This window comes from Gavialis gangeticus, unplaced genomic scaffold (genome assembly GCF_001723915.1).
Source record: "Gavialis gangeticus isolate Ggan-Ray unplaced genomic scaffold, GavGan_comp1, whole genome shotgun sequence".
NCBI classification, from domain to species: domain Eukaryota; kingdom Metazoa; phylum Chordata; order Crocodylia; family Gavialidae; genus Gavialis; species Gavialis gangeticus.
The window spans coordinates 52,441,957-52,461,731 of record NW_017729004.1 but is presented as its reverse complement, the minus strand read 5'-3'; the positions used below and the strand labels follow the sequence as shown (position 1 = coordinate 52,461,731).

Below are 19,775 nucleotides of genomic sequence, written 5' to 3'. Positions count from 1 at the left end.
CAGCACGGCGCAGGGAGCGGGTAGGAGGTTGCCTTACTATCAATCTGGCTGCAGGGGGGAGGGGAAGCAGATGTAGGGCCTGGCTCCAGTCTGGCTCTGTGGGGCTTGGGAATTTGGCAGCAGGGGAGGGGTGTCAGTATTGTTGGCCATTGGTTCCCAACCACCAAACTTGCCAACTCATGGGGAGCCCTGTGGGCTGGATGCCATGGCTCCATGGGCTACCTTTGTCCCACGGGCTACAGGTTGGGCACCTCTGTACTAAGGTATATAAGATTCTACATCACAAAACTGGTAAGAGAGAAACACTTCTTGCTAAGTTTTCAAGGACAAGGTGCTTACTAGATCAAACTTCCAAACTTAGGTCCTCAGAGCCTGTTTCAGCACTTGTGTAACTGCACTAACTTCAATGGAGTCATTCTTGATTTATATAACATAAGCGGCAGGAGAACCAGAGCCTCAGACATTAGCCTTTAACTTGAGTAAGGCAAGTACATGTGTATAATCTTAGCATCCAAAAATGGGTTTGTTACTGTAACTAAGGGTAGAAGCCATTCAGATAGATTTCCTTTTCTTGAACACAACTTTTTGAAGGGTATGACAGGGCTAGAATTCCTGAAGACTGAAGTTCTCTGTATACATTAAGGCTGAAGTTTTGCCCCTGAACTCTGGTTTCTTTGTGATGCTTAGGTATCTCAAAACAGCTAGGAAGTGGGGTCCAAGGAGCGAAGGGCAAACAACAGACAATCCTGCTTGTATAATATGATCCCATGTAGTACAAAATTGACATAGCCATCTCTAGACCACGCACTCCTAATGCTACAATGCAAAGGGGCATGTTGAAGTGAACGGGGATTATCTAAGGCTGTGCACACCACTGAACTTTGGTAAATGAAAAGAGACTGTTATTGACAGCTCACAGACCCCAGAGCAGGGGAGTTGGAAGTGGCTTAGAAGTATCTTTCTCCTCATTGCATCCTGCACAAATGTAGGTCAGTTTGTACCCAATGATTAGACCTTAAACATCTGACTCTGGAAATGTCAATAAAACGTCTATGCTGACCTGCTAGCATACATGGATCCTGCTCTAGGACTACAGGTCTTCTACTTTAATACTCTTCAAATACTTGGCTTTCTCCTCAGGCCTCCAGCAAAGGCGCAACCATTTTCGATGGTTTGTACTGAAACCACTGATTCATTTCTTGTACACTAGACCATGAAACAATCATTTTATTTTGGTCATCAGCTATCATTCTGGGTTATATCTAAACTGGTGTCCTGCAGGTGAGCGAGGTTTTATTTCATGATGACAATTGCTAATATCCAACAACCTTTCATGGCAACCATTTTTTTGCCATGTAAGAGAGAAAGTCAATATTTTATTTGCCAAGCAATTGCCAGAGAACAATGACTAAACTTCTGGACTGATTTCTAGGAACCCCACTACATATTGATATTTTTAATTGATGATCTTAACTGACACGCAAAATCCTCCAAAGGAAGACAGATCACCCATAATGTGGATTTATTCATACCTGAATAAAATGGAACTCTCTCCAGGTCAAAGAGTGACTGATAGACGGAACTGATGTTACTGCTAGTATGGCCAGCATAGCAAGTCCCAGAATTCCTAGAGAGATGTAAATCTCCATCCTCCAAACATCATGCTCAATCCAGGCATTTTCCTTGTTTTGCTTGACCTGCCAAAGAAAATAACATTTAAGTGAGATGAATATGGTACCTGGTATTTCCAAAAAATATTTTTTTTCTTCACAATCATTAGGAAATAGGCCCAGAGACCTGTTTCTTCTCCTCCCCCCTTCATTTGGTTTTCACTTCCATGTTATTGCTTTTGACCATCCAATGGAATGTACACAAGTCTCTGAATGCAACTGTTATTACTTCTGACAACAGTTGCAGTAGCCTATGCTGAACTAAATTAGGCTCCAGTTAGAAGTATTTACTGATTTCAGCCCTGCCTTGGCCCAGCACAGACTTGTTCTGCAGCCTTCTTAACCTGACTTCACAGTAGGAGAAACTTTATTCTTTGACAAACAAAATTCCATTTATGGCTAAATACCATGTCTGGCAGATTCTAACAACAAGAAGTATATTATCAAGGACTATTTTAAAAGGGCTAATTCAGCAGGAATTCCTGATTACTTTGTTATCTTGCCAAGATAGCCATTTAACTCTGATTAACACCCCCCACCCCCAACAAAAAACACATGATATATTGAGCTGTACTGAAAACAATGGTTTACAGAGGCTGGGATTCAGGGGCCCTGATCTTTGAAGTTACAAATGCAAGAGGCTGTTTAATCCTAGTGCAGTGCGCTCTAGAGTCATTTTCCCCGCCTTGGACGCATGCTCTGCACCAGGGGTTGGGAATGGTTTAGTGACACTATACTTACTGCCTAGAGATTCCTGAATATCAGGGGAATGCCTAACAAGCCACGTAGGTCAGCTTTAAAGATTCTTATTTTGCATATTCTGTAGTAACGAGCTGGCAGAATTCTCAAGAATTCTTGAAAACATCCTGCCCTCTGAATAAAGTAATTATGTACTATTAGCTGAAATCTGATATGTAACTTTAATGAAAACTTTACAACTCTTTCAAATCTTCCAGCCATGATTTGGAAAATATTCATATGGAGAATCTCAAGTGCTTTGCAAACAACTAATTACTGCAAAGCATATATAATTATAGCCATTTTACAGACAGCTTAACTGCAGTACAAATAAAGGAAATGACTTGCTCAGCAATATATGATAACCTAGGATTTTTCACTCTGTTCCATTCTTTAGATCTAGCTCTCTCACTTCAAAGCACTGTGGCATATTAATGGAAATAAACTGGCCCACAGCTTTTAAACAGAAAGCTTTGTGGAGTTGCTTCAGATTCAGATGAAAGTATTTCCCCCAGGCCTGTGGATGTGAACAAGATGAAGACACTATCTGGATGCAAGTGTTTGACATCTGTGACCTGACCATACCTGTTGGTATGACCAATTCAGCAGCTTGTATCTGTAAGATCTTCTCATTGGATAACACAAGCTATAGCATGCATGCATTGTGGCAAAGAAGAAACTGAGAAGTCCAAACTGTTTCCTTGATAACATCCACTTATCTAACCACTGTGGAAATCGTTTATACTTTGTGCCATAATAGAGCTGGAACCCAGCAGCTAATGTTCCTGGTAAATAAACCAGTGCCAAAAGTGTGATTGAAACCACTGGTAAAACTTTGTTTATCACTAGAATTGGAATTTTATAGAAAGCATTTTCATTACTAGTTACAAAAGGGTAGATAACATCTCTCAGAAAAGTATAGATAAATGTTAACAATGCCAATGCAAGAGCTATTTTCACTGGCAAATGCCACTTAGGAAAGAGATCCTGCTTGCAATATTGATCTGAAGAGCACTCAAATTCATCAAAATGATGTTTATTCTGTAAATGGAAAAGTGCAGCCACTTCTGGTGTCCTGGTAAATTGTAAATCCATATTCTGAAAAGATTGGAAAAAAGAAAAAAATGCATCAAATTTATGGAGAGATTAAAGAATTCATCAACCATCTTAGACTTCTGCATTACTGCCCTTTTACTTTATCTCTCCCATATGTTATATAAATGATAAAATAATCACTATTAAAGGTGAAGCCGCTTAGACATGTGAGGTTGCAGGTAGTAAGTACGTGAGCTGAGGATATTTATATTTAGATTTCTGGCTTAGATTACATTCTTTTGAGGTGATTTTAAAATAGATGCTCATTGTAGGAAGTTAACTGCCATAAGAGAAGTTTTCATTACAAGGTCTTAAGAAATTAATTCCAAAGCAGAGATATGCACTAATAACATAAGCAAAATAATGCATGAGGAAATGAAATCCAGAAACTTTAGAATACAATAGTCTATTCACTCAGCACATTTTAACTGCATTTGTAGGACAAACTGAAAATCTTTCTATTTATGATGCCCAGGCAGTGGACTACAGTGTAAGGGACACATCAACCAATTATATTTTCATTCTCCTTAACCCCAGTCTCAAACACACACAGTCTTAGCATTTCCTACTTCATTTATCATTTTACAAATTATGCAAAATTAGATCATCTCAATTAAAAATGGAATTTTGTGTTGCCAGGCAGGCACTGCTTGATCACACATCTACTGAAGTGGGTGACAAAATTATCATTGATTTTAAGTGAAAGCAGAATTAAGTCAAACTTTCAGCATAAAAACACAGCATGCATTATTATTGGATAGTACATTTAAAAACTATCCGATGCTCAGTACCTCATTTAGAGGGAAACAGATTGTATAGATATAAAAAGAAAATATAGATGCTAATGTTGAAATGCTCATACATTTCCTGCAACAAAGGTATGTCTGGGGGTAAACTATTATTATATTTATTGCTCACAAGGTGCATTACCTTTAATAATCCAAATAAAAATAATATAGCCTCAAAGAGCCTAGAAATAGCTGAGCTCTAAAACTGCTAACTTGGCAAATATCCAGTCATCAGCAAAGAGTATTAGATTTGGAGAAACTAATTGGTGTTAGTTATTTGGAAGTGATAAATCTGCTTCAAGTTAGGAGGTTGGAGGAGTCCCAAAGCACATTCAGTTCTATCGCCTAGAATCATTCTCAAGAACCAAACTGCTCTACGTGACAATGGGCCTGACATAAATCAGAGCCAAACTCCGAGAGGCTGCATAAGGGAAAAGAGGCAGCAGGCAAATAACATAAGGTTAAGTATGTGTTAGTTGAAGTCTTTATCTTCACTAACACAAAGCTATTTTCTTGTCTTGTGTTTTGTATTTTTCTGGCAAGATAACAAAGGTGCATCGTTATCTTGCTGTAAAATCTGAAGTGGAGACAAGGCACTACATGTAGGTAAGCAAGACTGGCACCGTGGCCCCATCCACGGCTGATAACGTTTACCTCACAGTAAAACTAAGCAGCCTTATCTCCACAAGTACTTTTTGGTGGGAGAGCTAGTGCATGCTTTTCCTGTAGTTAAAATATACCTTTTTGTCAGTGAAGTAAGTCTAAGGGAATCAAAAAAACTTCACAAAGTTTGAGTAGGGACGGTTGAACACATTTACAAAGGGAGGAGGCCTCAAGGGGCTGAAGGTGTAAACTGTATCCACTGAAATTCACCTTGGAGCTTGGTCCAGAGATGCTGACCTTTCAAAGAGCTAGTTTGAAAGGCCTAATTCAATATTCTACAGGCTCTAGTAATAGAGTCCACTGCCCTCAGAATAAGCAGGAGCAGCTTGAATTGTTTCTGTGCATCAACAGAGGTTTTTTCTTTTACTGTAACAAATGTTGTTTACTGGACTCTTCTTTCTCATCATAATATGGCAATTTTGAAAAAAGACACTTTTAAAGGGAAATTTTAAGGATATCTTTGCTAGAATACAGTGATAACGATTGGGCTTTTTGCAGCTGGTAGAGCACAGCCTTCACAAGGCTCTGAATTGTGCTTGCTCAACCACTTAGCTGGCCCAAGCTTTGTGTGGGTTTTTTTAGCCTGGTCTTTGATTAAACACAATGAAATGTGACATTTCTTCTTCATCTCCTTGTGCCAATATTGTTACAAGACTTAAAATACTCTGATATTTTAGTCTTATAGGAAAAGCAGGAATCAGATCCTATTCATCCTCTAACGCACTTCATACTTAGTTGTTGCAATGTCTGAAGTGTCTTGACCCAAAATGTGATCCAAATCTACAGGCCTGGATTCCTGTACACTGAGTGAGGAGACCTAGGTACCTCCTAGGACTGATCCTGAATGCCTGGTCACTCAGCAGGCAGGTACCTACATGTACTCCATAGGAATCCTAGCCACACCAGGTATACATGTCTGAATTCCTGCTCCTTCCTCGAATTCTGGGGAGTTACCTTATAGACCTTACAGGATCTGACCCAGGACTGTAAGGGAGGCACTTCTCTTATGCTGCAATCCAGTAAGACCTACCTAAGACCAGCACCAAGTTCAGTATAAAGCACAACAACCCCTATGACACAGCAACCCAATGAATTCTGCCTGGTTAAAAGTGCACATGCAAAAAAAAGTGAGGGACAGGCCTAGCTAACCCAGAGGCAGCAAACTCAGGACTCCTTCACAAATCCTTTTGGCCCTGTGAATTTTGCACTCTTTGCGAGCTAACTTCCAGAGGAATTGGGGACAGTGCTCCCACCAAGCTTAGCCTACAACTTAGCAATTAGGGGCCTCTTATGGGAAATGGTAAATGTGGGTTTTAATACTCTCAGGGTAAGGTAGTCCTAGAACCAAGAGCTCTGATTTCTTGGGCAAGTGCTCTGTTACTCCTAAACTGGCAAAAGATGGCACCATCATTCCCTCTGCTCTGTCTTGTGCATTGAACTGCATTTATTACTGGAGCATCAAACAAATGCTAGGTAAGGTTGGAGCCCACCTAAGGAACTGCAGATGTACAGAGTCGAGTGCCTCCTCACACCAATCTGAAACATGACAAGAGTATATGTGGAGGTTAGATGCTAAGGTGGCTGATCTAGATTACCTCTGAGCACATACAGGAGCCCATGCCTGGGCACCTAGGCTTTTTTTAGGCATCTAAATGGAGGCAAGATGATTAGGTGATTTGCCAGCTGCTGAGGGAAACTGATTTTGGTTGCTCTTTGGCTGCCTATATACCTGGATGGGGGTGGGGCGCTTTAGTTAGAGCAGTTCCCGGACAGCTACTCTAATTAAAATGGCTCACTGTCACATGTATTAAGCCCCCACACATTAAAATGGCTGTGGGACGCTTCATCTAAACCTCAGTGAATGTCCCGTGGCCATTTTAAAATGTGCTGGGGCTGAACACACATGATGATGAGATGATGCTGGAGCATTCTAATTAGAACATGAACAAACACATGTATAGCCTTAGTGTCTTACGCATCTAAATTTCATCTTAGTCCTATTTAGGTGCCTGAAGCTGATTAGGATCTGGTCCCATGTCTCTGGATCAACTTTGGTTTAAGAAGCAAACATTGTCATGAAGCACAAGAACCCTTTTTTATTTAAATGAATGTTACCAAATTGCATTGATTTCCCATATTCTTCCCAGTCTCTCTTTTCTGAACTTCATCACAATCCACAGCATGGTTATCTCCTGTCATACCTTCCACTGTAGAGGAACCCTAAAAAATAAGTGCTGGATTTAAGACAAGTGTTAAAATACACTGTTGCAGTTTTTTCTTAACATTTTGAAATGATATTTTCATCCACAAGAGGTTTTTAGGATTCTTGATGTCCTATACAAATGACACCTTCTTTAGAATAGTGTATGTACTTTTCTGGAAAATGGATAGCTTAGAATGGAGCTTCTTCATTCCTCTTCACTCTAGGTACAGTGAGGATACTAAAAGCACCTGTTGCTGTCTCGCTAGAGGTAGCACATTTATATTCATAGAAGCCAAGAAGGTGGCAAGGGGAAGTGATAAAATGGAGATGGAGAGATACTTCTCTTTTTCTTAGATGTCAAACATGTGAGAAAAGATTGGCAATTACATGGAAAGGACTTAGGAGCTGTAAGATGACTGCACTGGAATGCCCTGATACTGCATTGTGATACAGGCATCATGGTGTCGAATCAGTATATATACTAATGCTAAGCTACAACAATGCTATTATTGTGTTTCAGTGTCAGGATGCAATATTAAGATGCTGTGACTACATTTATAGTGTGCTTTTCATCTTTTCAAAACTCTGTGCCATTTGCCTACAGTACAGGCTGTAAGGACTGTTAAATATAATATTTAAATCTTGCATTGGAGTGACTCCAGATGTTTACCAATAACATCAGAATTTGGTTCACACTTTTTCACTATATGCAACTCTTTCAGAGCATGGCTCTAAGAATCTAGTGAGAGAGAGAAAGAAACTATTGTGCCTCTGATGGCCACCTCCTCCTCTAAGTTTCATGTTTCTCTTCTGATTATTCCCCCTAGATAGTGTTCCCTCTGGGCATAACCATCATAGATCCTGTTACACAGCAGGATTAACTAGAGCCTCAGTCTGGAGCCAAGCAGGTTAACACTTTTCTTCCCTGGCTCAGGTTTGTTCACCTCACCACAACTAGTCTTTGTGGAGAAAAGGCATTGTGTCATTGTGGAGAAAAAAATGTTAATGTTTGTGAGTTACTCAATCACACTGTTGTGAAAAGTGTCACAGAAAACTCAATAAATAAAATTAATGAGTCCACATTTCCCCTTCTCTAAGACAAAAAATGTGTCTCTTCCAATCTATTGTTGGCTTCTGACTCTTATCAATCATGCTACTGCCATTATCATTTGTAGGCAAGAGTCAATCCTCTAGATCGGTTCTCAACCCATGGCCTGCATGCAGCCCAATCAGCACACTAATGTGGCTCATGTTTCATCCTGTTAAATGGATACGCAGGAAGTACATTGTGTGGGTATGGCCCACATACCACATTGAGAGCTGCAAGTGTGGTCTACTGTAGCAAATAGGATGAGAACCACTATTCTAGATCATGGTGTACATGTAAAAGGTCTAGTCAGATGCCTGATGATTCCATTTGTGGTTGACAGGTCTAATTTGAGAATGACAGCTTGTTACAAGTTTCACAGATCCATATGTTGTCTAAGTTGGAGTCCAAATTTACAGCATGCTGCTTCCTTCTTTCTCACTTTGCTTCCATCCTCTAGATCAACGCCACTCCATGTTGAGCTGCACTCAGTGCCAGATGTTCCCTCCAGACTACTGTGCATTCCTCCCAGCTTTCTACGTTGATGTTGAACAACTTAATATAATTCTTGTACACGTTGTGGTACCACCATACATGGCAACCCCACTTTCTAAAGCCATCTCAAATCTCACTATACAAAACATTCTTAGGGATATGGTCTTCTCCCATTCTTCTGACATGGCCAATCTATCGCAACTTCCTCTTCTTGATAATGGTTTCTAAGTGTCTCAGTCCTGCGCATTCCAGTACCTCTGTGTTTAGTATTCTGTCTTCCCACTTTATTGTCTGTGTAAGATCCTGAAATCTCATGTGGAAGTTGTTCAGTCTCTTAATATGCCTCGTATGTGTAGTCCACATTTCTGAATCATAAAGCTGGGATGACAGTACACAAGCCACATAGATTCGCACCTGCACCTTAGCTGATGGTCTCCTATTATTCCATGCATATTTTTGTAATAGCCCAAAATTCTTAGTTGCTTTTCTAATTCTGGTAGTCAGTTCAGTCTGAAGCTCAAGATTCCTGCTAATTGTAGAACCCAAATAGCAAAAACTGTCAATGATACCAAGAGATTTATCCTCCAGAGTGATGTTCTTTCACCCCTTGGTACATGATTATAGTCTTCTACAGAATAAGTGCCATCCTGAAGTTTTTGCATGATTCACACAATCTACCCAAGAGATTTTGCAGGGAAAATTCATTGTAGGCAACCAAGGCTGCATCATCCACAGACAGGAAATCTTTCAGAACTAGTTCTTTCAGCTTGGTTTCTGCTCTAAACCTGGTGGTGTTGAACAAGCCTCATCTAGTCTGGTTTGAAGATAAATACTATCATTGCTGTCTTTGAATGCATGAAGAAGTAGGAATGAAAAGCATGGGGGCTAAAACACACCGGTTTGATCTTGTTGCTGATATCAAAGGCATTTGTTTCAATACACTACAGTTGCCTACATACCTTGAGGCAATGAGCGAATTATGTTCAGCAGTTTGGAGGGACAACCCAGTTTCTTCACAACAGTAAAAAGTCCTTGTTTGTTGACTGTATAGAAGGCCTTCGTCATACTGATGAAGGCTATGTACAGTAGTATTCATTTTTCTCTACACTTCTCTTGCAGATGCTTGACTGAAAATATGGCATCAGTGTTGGAGTGTCCTGAGCAAAAACTGCATTGAATTTCAGGATAGATTCTTTCACCTAGAGATTGCAGCCTAGGCAGCAAGATGCAAGTGACAATTTTTCCGACAATGCTCTGCAGGGAAATACCTCTATGGTTGTCAAGTCACTTCTATTCCCTTTGTTTGACATTTCCATTTAAGTGTTTTAGTGAAGCTGTTTTCTTCTTGACTGGACCAATTGCTCATTTGATGCCTTTGTACATTCTACGGCGAGCACCTGCGTGAGCTGCTTTCTAAATATCATCACAGAATTTCAACCAAAAATCTTGGGCACACCTCTTAGCCTCCTTTTGCATTTCTCTTTCAGCCTGTCTCAGATTTTTAGGGTTATGATGTTGGGAGATTTCTTATAGACGGTTAGCGCTATCCTTTTTTCCTCAACAAGTAGAAAGGTTTCAGGGTGCTCTTCAAACCAGTACAATCCCTCTCTCTAAAAATCCTAATATTATTACACTTCATGATACCTGATGTCTCCTTAAAGCTCCAGATCCTGAAATCATGTGATTAGGTAAGTTTCTCAATTTATATTTTTAAACAAAATAAATTTCTAGCCCACCTGGTTGTGGAGAATAGCTTGAAATGCGAACCAAGTACTGGCTACTAAGGAAGTAGCAGACAAATAAAATGAGCCCAGAAATTGTTATTTTTAAAATAATGGGGTTTTTGAGACCTCATGAATGATTGTGCAAGGTTGGGGGAGAAGCAATACTGCTTTCCACAACAAAAATATGTGGCAACATTTTGATTACTTCTCTGAGCAAAACATCATGGAGAACCTTACGTTTCACTTTAACTTCTTTGCACCAAGGCAACTTTTTGGATGTTAAATAACTTGTGAGTGATGTTAGTTGCTTCTGTTCCCCATACTTATTCATTTATTAGATGTATATGCTACTCTCCCAATGAAGGCTCAGGGCAGCTTACGCTTGAAGAAAATAACATATAACACAAGAGAAAAAAATTAACATATAAAGTCTAGTAGAGAATTAAAATAAAATATGAAACAATCCCATTAAACATTATCCTAGAAACCCCCAGAATATTTCAATACACCTCTCAGTGGGAACATCTACACATATGCTTTAATGTACAGTAGTCTATTTTACTGCGCATTAAAGCGGTGCACAGAAAACCATACTATTATGTTAATGCACAGTAAAATAGGTTACTGTGCATTGAGCATCATCTAAAAAGTGTGCACTTGTGCTACTGTAAACTAAGGCAGCCTAATGCATATTAATTTAGTACCTCACATTGGAAGTACTAAATTTAATCTGCATTAGGAACAGCGCATTAACGGATGTGTAAACGCGCCCAGTATTAACGTATTTTCCAGACCAGTTGAGCCATACATATAGACCAAAATGAGTGCCTGAAGCACTGTCCTCTGGTACAGAAAATGTTATCTTTCTAACCTTCCTTTCTGGGAGGAACTTCACCCAAACCATAATCTGGAAAGCTAGATGTGCAATTATTGTTCATTTATTAAAGCATCGGAGACCCATTTTAATAGGAGACTGGGTAGATCTGCACTTTATAGGCTAGCTAAATCTAGTTCATAAAGTGACTATCTAGTCTGCCTTCTGCCTGACTGCAGACTAATACAGCTAACTGCTTCTATTCCAATACCATATTTATCCTGTGAGTGAGGATTCCCACAATACCTTCCAGCTACTAAAGGCTTGTGGTACTGGGAGGACAGATATAGTGAAATATATCACAAAGGCAATCAGCTGGGATGACAGCTGTTGATACCAAAAGTTGATTTGATGGCTTTTTCAGGAAATGCAAATAAGCAACATCATAAAAAGAAAGGCAGTATGTGAGTGAATGCACTCAGGGAAGCACAGGTTTCAGCTGTGTACATGGAATCAGATGTGCTTAATTATCAAAGTCCACTTGGCCTCTGAAGACATAATTAACAGAAAATACTCATTTAATCTGTCCAATAACAGCAGAGTCCTAAATATGAGACTTTAGTAATTCCACTATACAGTGTCTTATGAACTGGCAAAGTAGCAGCCATCTCTACTGCCTCCATGAAAACAAAAAAACCCCGAACCATTAAATTTAACATCTAGTTTTGAAGATTCAACTAAATAGAATTATTTGGCTAAGTAGATTGCAATTGTTATATAACAAAAATGTTCCAGTAGTTACTATGCTCCCTGCATATCAATGAAGCAGTAAAAAAACCTCCTGAAAATGTAAACCTGCGATTCAGAAGGGGCAAGCCATTGCCATTCGTTTCATGTTCTGTTTTATAAACAGGATTTCTCTTTATAAATGTGCCCATTCCATTCTGTAAGGTGAGAGCTAGCTCATTACTCTGCTGAATAAACTAGGATCCAAACTCAGAGGACCTCACCCACAGAGAACTTCCTCTGAAGTCAATGGCAGCGAAAACTTCAGGAGTTGGTCCTATAAGAGAAAGAGGAAAGAAAAAACTATCGTGACGTTTGGCAAGATTATTTGGGTAGCTGTGATATCTTTTACCAGACCAAGTGAGTAGTTGGAAAAAAGACACCACAATTACTCAGCTGGTCTAATAAAAGCTCTTGCCTGCCTATGTCCTTAGACAAACATGGCTACAACCAACAACCCAGTATCATGAAGTTGTCTTTTGAGTTTCAGCTCTTTTAAAACTTCAGCTGCGGCTGCACAATTGCACCATACACCTTTCAAGAGCACCAGCTCTTCTTGCAAAGAGTGCCTTGCATTTTGGCACGTGTCAGCAATTCTTCTCAAACCTCTTCTTGCATCTCCACTTTTAAAAAGCCTTTTCTTTTTTTTACAATTGCCCGAGCTTTGCGGAAGATGCCGGGATACAGAAGTGGCTAGCTGGGGTAGTTCAAATACTGCCCAGCGTTGTTCTCTCCGGTCGGAATGCCTTTGGGGGCGGGGAATCCTGTCCTTTAAAGGCAGAGCCACGTGGAACCCGCCTGAACAAACATTTTGCTTTGCTCCCCAAGTTTGAAATCTCCCGTGTGCTGCAGCTCTCGGCCCCCGCGCCGCCCCTCCGCTAGGAAACGCCGGGATCCGAAGTTTACTTACAGCCTCTCTGGACCTCGCTGGAGCGGCGGGGGAGCCCGCGCAGCGCCTCGCGAAGCAGAGCCCGGCGGGAGGGAGCGGGGAGATGCCCTGCCTGGAGCCCGCAGCTGCCTTCCCCCTCCAGCCCCGCCTCAGCATCCATCCCTCTGCCCTGCGGCCCCGCCTTCTCCCCGCCCTGGGGGACAAGGAGCCCTGCCCGCCCCCCGCCGCAAGTCCGGCTTCTCGTGCTGCGCCAGCACACCTTTTGGACACAGACAGACGTTACATTCCTTGCGGGATCGCCCCCCCCTCCCCCAAAAGCACACCACAGCCCTGCCCTAGGGCACTTTGAAAGTGGTCAAGCATGCAACAAATACACCCTCACCGAGTGAGGGATCAGGTGGCGATGCTCCGCGGTAGGAACTTCTTAGGGCCCAGGCCTGCAGCCCCGGGGCAGAGGGGGAGGCCCAAATCCGAGCAGGCCAAAGGAGAACTAGGGTGCCCCACTCCTCTTACACCCAAGAAACCCAACCCCCAATGAAACCTGGCCCAACAATACCACTAATGGCTGGATCCTGTGCCAGATGCAGGTAACTGTTGGCCCCCACTCTCTGTTTAGATGACCTGTTCTTACTCCAGGTTGAATAAAACTACCGATGCACCCTAAAAGTGGTGGTACCAGACCCCGGCGTACCAGACCCCATCTTCCTGTTGTATCTTGCCAGTTTTTGTCCTTAATCACTCACACTTCATGCCTCAGCAGAAAACTAGTGTAACTCTTCCTTTGGCACCTTGAAAATCTAGTGTCAGTGCACTGGGAATTTCACTGTCCCCTGGCTTGCTTGTTTCTCTTCACTAGCTGTCCTGTTAGTGCCCTCCCCTGTGGTCTTATCTAATATTCCCTTCCTCTTGAAATGGCCACTTGCCATGTAATTCTTCCCTAGCTGACCTAAGTCAAGTGTAGACTCTTCTCCTACACCCCATAACCTGTGCAGTGTGGCACAAGGGTGTCACACACCGCTGATCCAACCTGCATCCAGCGAAATTCTTCTGCCTTAACCTGCCTTCTACCAAATACCCTTCTCAAATCCACACTGAACCAAATAGCCTTTCTTTAGTTGCCTGTTGTATTGCTCAATTCCACTCCCAAATATCCCCCCTGACTTCCTCCTGAGGAGCAGCCTTCGTGTAGTTGTGCTTCTAAAAAATAACCCTCAGTTTGAAAAGCCTTTCTTCATACAAATATTCCTGATCATGCCCCTTTTATAGCTGGCAATTTTGACAAGGCAGTCTTACTCTGGAGACAGATTTGCAACATTAGCCTGGACTATAATTGTCTTAATCTGGTTTCATCTCTTATCATTCCCTTGTCTGTATTTTGTGAGTTAAAAACATTGAAAAATGTAGCCAGCTTGATACAGAGAAAGATTCAGTTCATAGCTTGTGCCTCAGAATCCTCTTAGCCAGGTCATAATGCAGGATCTTTTATTTATGCTATTTAGAAGGACTTGATTTTTCCCTGTTGTTTGGTGTGGGATGCTCTAATACAATGCCAACCGTTTTGACCTGCAGGCAGGATAGGCTGTGCCAGATCTGTCTGCAGGCCAGATCTAGTGCATGGTGAGGGTGTAGCTAGTGTGCACTACCCTCCACCAAATTTTTCAACTTGTAGGGAGTCCCATGGGCCATATGCCATGGCTCTCTGGGCCAGATTGAGCCCTAGTAGCGCGCTCTTCCAAACTGAACCTGAGGCCTGGCAGAAGTCAAGAGGCTGCCTTATTAGCATTAAAAAAAAGAAGGAATCGTTCCTAATATTTGAGACAACACAATCTTATCTTTTGTGTTTTTTCAATTACACTTTTAAATGTTTCTTCCGTGTTGTAATTTTACACTGATGATTGTCTATATACTTCCTCTTCAGCAGTCTTCTTGTTTTGCAGTAAGTTTTAAGCTTTTGCGTGTTCCCCCCTCTTTCATCCTGTTTTCTTCTCTGTTCTTTCCTTACTTGCTATCAGGTTTTAAATTCAAAGTAGACTCCTCCATGACTAACTTTATCAGGGTGACATCTAGTGGTGGGAACCTGATGGCAACACTGTACTAACTATGCCTTTGGTCTACTGCTGCTAGAGAAAGAAGAACCATTAACAGTTATGAGCTTTATATTAATGACCAAAGGTGAAATCAGGTCCTGTTAAAGTCCATGGCAAAACTCTCAGAAATTCTGGGATAAATTTATTGAGCAAAGGCTCAATAAATAAAATGAAGGGGTTTTAAACCCGAAAGCTTGCTAAACATTTTTTTCCCAACTATTTCAGTTGTTCTAATAAAAGATATCAGATTCACCCAAAGAACCTTGTCTGCCTTGAGCAAAGGCTGGAATTTCAAAGGCAATTATGTGTGGCAACACCAAAGTCCTAGGGACCTAGGCACTCAGATTCTGTATGAAATGTACAGGGAGAGCCACATATGGAAAGAGAAAATTTTTAGAAATTAGATGATCAGGGAGCTGCCTAAACTAGCCAACAATGGAATGGAAAGGCGCCTAAGATGTGGATACCTCAGGAAATAAGATGACATGGCTAGCAAATAGTACAGGGGCAGGCAATTATTTCGGGCAGAGGGCCGCTTACCCAGTTTTGGAAAGCTGTTGAGGGCCATGGTAGCCCTGCCGCTTGACAGGTGTCCCCTCCCCTGGTCACCTTCTTGGGACCAGTATTCCAATGTCTTGGGACCAATGTCTCAGGGTCAGCACCGGTGGGGCCAAAGCAGGGTGCAGGCTGGCAGGGGTCTGTGGAGCCGGGCTGGGCTGCACCAGCAGGGAGAGGGGGAGATGGCCTGGCTCCATAGAGCCCCTGCCAGCTGGGACCCTGTACTCTTGCCACTCTGCTCTGGGCCCTGCTGGTGCTGGCCCTGTGCTCCCACGCCTGCTCACTCCCAGTGCCCCCACAGCCCCGCGGTACAGGCAGGAGTGGTGCACAGCCCCGACCCCCTGCTTGCTGGCAGAGAAGGGGCTGGTGCGGAGCACGGGGAAAAGTGGCCCCTTGCCTCCCCCACTTTCCAGCCAGGCAGTGTTTGCTGCTGCTGCCCACCCGGGCTCATGCTCTGGGCAGCCCAGAGGTGGCGGTGGCAGCTGCATTGCAGCCTACTGTGGCACGAGCTTTGGGCGGGTAGCAGCAGCAAACACTGCCCAGTGCGGCAAGTGCGGGGGCTGCAGCTGCTGCCACGGCGCAGCCCTGACGGGCGAGCCTGGAGCCGTTCAGGGTCCAGGCTGGCAGCAGGGGCGGGTTACAAGCTGGTGCTGAGAATGGCAGGGGGAAAGCGGCTGCTCGCCCACCCCATGTCCGGTGCCCCATGCTGCAGCCGCTCAGAGCCTATGTGGAGCTGCCTGTGCCTGTGCCTGTGCAGGCTGTGACTGGGTGCAGCAGGGAGTGCTGGCCACCGGGTGGGGAAGGGCTGCTTTTTGCCATGCTCAAGCACAGCTTCTTCCCTGCCCTTCCCCCCATACCTTACCTGAGCTTCCTGCATGGTGCAGCCACATGGTCCCAGGCCAGAAGCCTCCGCTGGGGTGGGGGGCTGTGGGATGTGGGTGTGGCAGTGCTGTGAGCAGGGCCTATGCCCTGCTGCTGCTTGTCCCCTTCCACCTGGAGTGAGCCACGCCTGCATCACGCTCCCCCTTGCCCCAGCTGGGCAAGTGCCAGCAGGGCATAGCCCCCACTCCCAGTGCTGCTGCATCTGCATCCCGCGCCCCTCCGCCCCCCTCCCTGAGTCCCGTGCCCCCCTGCCCTGGGTGGGCAGCTTGTTCCAGCCCCAATCCCACCCTTGCTGTGGGGGTGTTGATCTGCCCCCCACCACACCTCTTCCCTTCCCCCTCCACCCACCACAACAGACTTACCGGCTGGATGCAGCTGTGTGCAGCGTGGCGAAGACTGCTGCCTGTTTAGTCTATGGCCGAATCTCCAAAGCAGCGCTGAATCTTTTCTGAGTTGATTCAGAGACTTCTGATTCAATTCAGACCTTTTAATTGGTCTCCTGATTTGATTCAGATTCGGAGATTTGGCCACTGAATCAGGCCAAATCTCCGAATCAAATCGTCTACTGAAGTTTCGTGCAGGCCTAATTAGTGCCTGTCTCTGGCCAGACAAGGGATTCCTTGCAGTTGGCATTATGAGCTATTAACCCTCTCTAAGGGCTGGTCTGTGAAAAATGAGAGAGATGGAGAGAGGGAGGAGGGAACAGTTCTCCTTCCTTTTCCCTACTGGCCACCTTTTGGAACACTGACTTAGGGCATTTTTGTGGGGCTTTGTGGGGAGATCTGGATTTAAATCTGTATTCTGCTTGATTCACAGCAGGGACTTGAAGCTACCTCCCAACAACCTGAGTGCCATGATCATTCAGATAGAATCATTTTAAATTAGTTATACAAAATGGAAAAGCTCCAGCAGAAGATACAATCCTAAAATACTGAATACCCCTAATATTTTATGGCATTAACCTGGGATGCAGAAGTTTAAGACCCTGATTTGGCCCTCGGCTGTGGCAACTGCCTGTCACTTTTTCAGGCTCTGGGGTCTGGGAGCATGGCCCCCTCCCTTTGTGATGTCTGCTCCCTTTTGGGGTCTCTGGTGCGCCAGCTGGAGGAGCTCCGGGCCACAGTGGAGAGATTGCGTGCCATCAGGGATGGTGAGTGAGAGATAGACTCCTACTGCCAGGCCCTTCTCCCCCTGGAGGCGGACGGTAGACCACAGTTGCCTTCCAGGACAAGGGAGGACTTGAGGATCTCCCATGCTGTCCAGCCAAGGGGTTGGACCAAGGTGGTCAAGGGCCCCAAGGCCCGCTGCACCAAGGTCCCCGCCCCGCTGGAGCTTTGCTTGCAGCCCCAACAGAGCCTGCCAAGCTGCCAGCTCCTGCAGGCAACACAGGCTCAACTGTAGCTACTGCCCCCACTCCACCTAAGACAAAACACATGGGAGACTCCATCCTGAGGGGGACTCAGGGGGCAATCTGCCACCCTGGCCTCTTAGCCCAGGAAGTCTGCTGCTTCCTGAGATCCCGAATCTGAGACATTGCAGAGAAGATCCCTGAGCTCCTTCAGCCCACTGACCACTACCCTGTGCTCCTTATTCATGTGGGCACAAATGACACAGCTTGGAGCACTCCCAGCCGGGTCATGAAGTGCTACAGGGATTTGGGAGTGGAGCGTTAGGGGTTGGGGATGCAGGTGGTGTTTTCATCGATCCTCCCAGTTTCGGGCTATGGGCTGAGGAGGGAGAGGAGGATCGAGGTAGTGAACCAAAGACTGCAGAGCTGGTGTCATCAGGAAGGCTTTGGTTTCCATGACCACAGTCTGCTCTTTGGTGAGAGTAGCAGTAAGCTGCTGGGAAGGGATGGCCTCTGCCTCTCTCTGCTGGGGAGGAGGCTCTTCTCAGCTAGACTGACTGACCTGCTCCACTGGGCTTTAAACTAAGCCCGCCAAGGGATGGGGGGACTACTGTTACTGCTGGCCCACTGAGCAACCCTTGAAAAGCCAGCAGGGAGCCCATCCCTGCCCCATTTAAGGGAGCCCATCCCTGCCCCAGCCCTGGAATGATCTGTAGGCAAGGCCAGGGCCCCCAAAGGGACACTTGCATGCCTGTACACTAATGCCAGGAGCTTGGGGAATAAACAGGAGGAACTTGTCCTCCTGCTAAACACAAATAATTACGATGTAATAGGGATAACGGAGACCTGGTGTGACTCCACCCATGACTAGGTCACAAGTATAGATGGCTTTACCTTGTACAGGAGAGAGTAAGTGGACAAAAAGGGCGGGGGTGTAGCTGTCTATGTCAAGGAAAGCTACGCGTCCCTGCAAGCCAACATTGGTGCCCAGGGTGGACGACTGGAGACCCTCTGGGTTAAAATCCGTAGGGAACACAGCACAGGGGACACAATGGTGGGAGTCTACTACAGACCTCCTACCCAGGATCAAGAGCTTGACCAGGAGTTTGCCAGGGAATTGGCTGAGGCTGCATTTTCCCGGTGCATGGTTGTCATAAGAGACTTCAACTACCCAGACATCTTGTGGAAAGAGTGCTTGGCCAAATCCGAGCAGTTGCAAAGCTTTCTCTCATGCGTGGATGAGCTCTATCTGACGCAAGAAGTCTATGGGCCGATGAGAGGTCAAGTGCTGCTCAACCTGGTAATGGCAACAGGGGATGACCTAATCAGTGACCTAATGATTGAAGGGAAGCTGGGTGACGGTGACCACAAGCTGATCACCTTCACCATCCTCTGTAAAGCTGGCAAGTCAGTCAGCAATACAGAAGTCCTCGACTTCAGGAAAGCTGACTTCAACAAGCTCAGGAGGCTGGTCAGTGAGGCCCTAAAGGGCCACAACCCAAAGGGGAGGGGAGCTCAGGATGACTGGCTGCTCCTCAAGGGAGCAATCCTGGATGTGCAAGCAAGGTCTATCCCACCTTGGAGGAAAGGCAGCAAAAGGGCACAACAGCCCCCTTGGCTCTCCAGGGAACTAGCAGACCTCCTGTGCCTAAAAAGAAAGACCTGCAATGGATGGAGGACTGGATCCACCTCCAAGGAAGAATACTTTGCTCTGGTCCGGACCTGCAGAGAGTGAACCGGGAAAGCCAAGGCTGCAACGGAACTCCAACTAGCTACAAATATCAAAGGCAATAAAAAGTCCTTTTTCAGATATGTGGGGAGCTGGAGGAAAAGCAAGGGGCAACATTGGACCCCTGCTAAACCAGATGGGACAACTGATAACCGATGCCCAGGAAAAAGCAAACTTGCTGAATGGGTACTTTGTGTCAGTTTTTCACCAGTCCCAAGG

At 44.5% G+C, this 19,775-nt stretch overlaps 1 protein-coding gene across 2 annotated transcripts in view; it reads right to left on the bottom strand.

Moving 5' to 3' along the window:
* The window catches only part of STEAP1 (STEAP family member 1), a 22,854-nt gene extending 6,364 nt beyond the window's left edge, over positions 1-16,490 (bottom strand). The window contains exons 1-4 of one of the 2 annotated variants that reach the window (XM_019508381.1): positions 16,460-16,490; positions 7,070-7,174; positions 2,994-3,506; positions 1,533-1,697 (exon numbers count right to left, since the gene is read on the bottom strand). In XM_019508381.1, the coding sequence (XP_019363926.1) occupies positions 1,533-1,697; positions 2,994-3,506; positions 7,070-7,174; positions 16,460-16,474 (798 nt within the window). In that variant the 5' untranslated portion in view covers positions 16,475-16,490. Of the gene's footprint in view, positions 1-1,532; positions 1,698-2,993; positions 3,507-7,069; positions 7,175-12,167; positions 12,276-16,459 lie in introns of those variants that run through there. The other variant, XM_019508380.1, reaches the window with a different exon arrangement.
* Between the last annotated feature and the right edge of the window lie 3,285 nt (positions 16,491-19,775).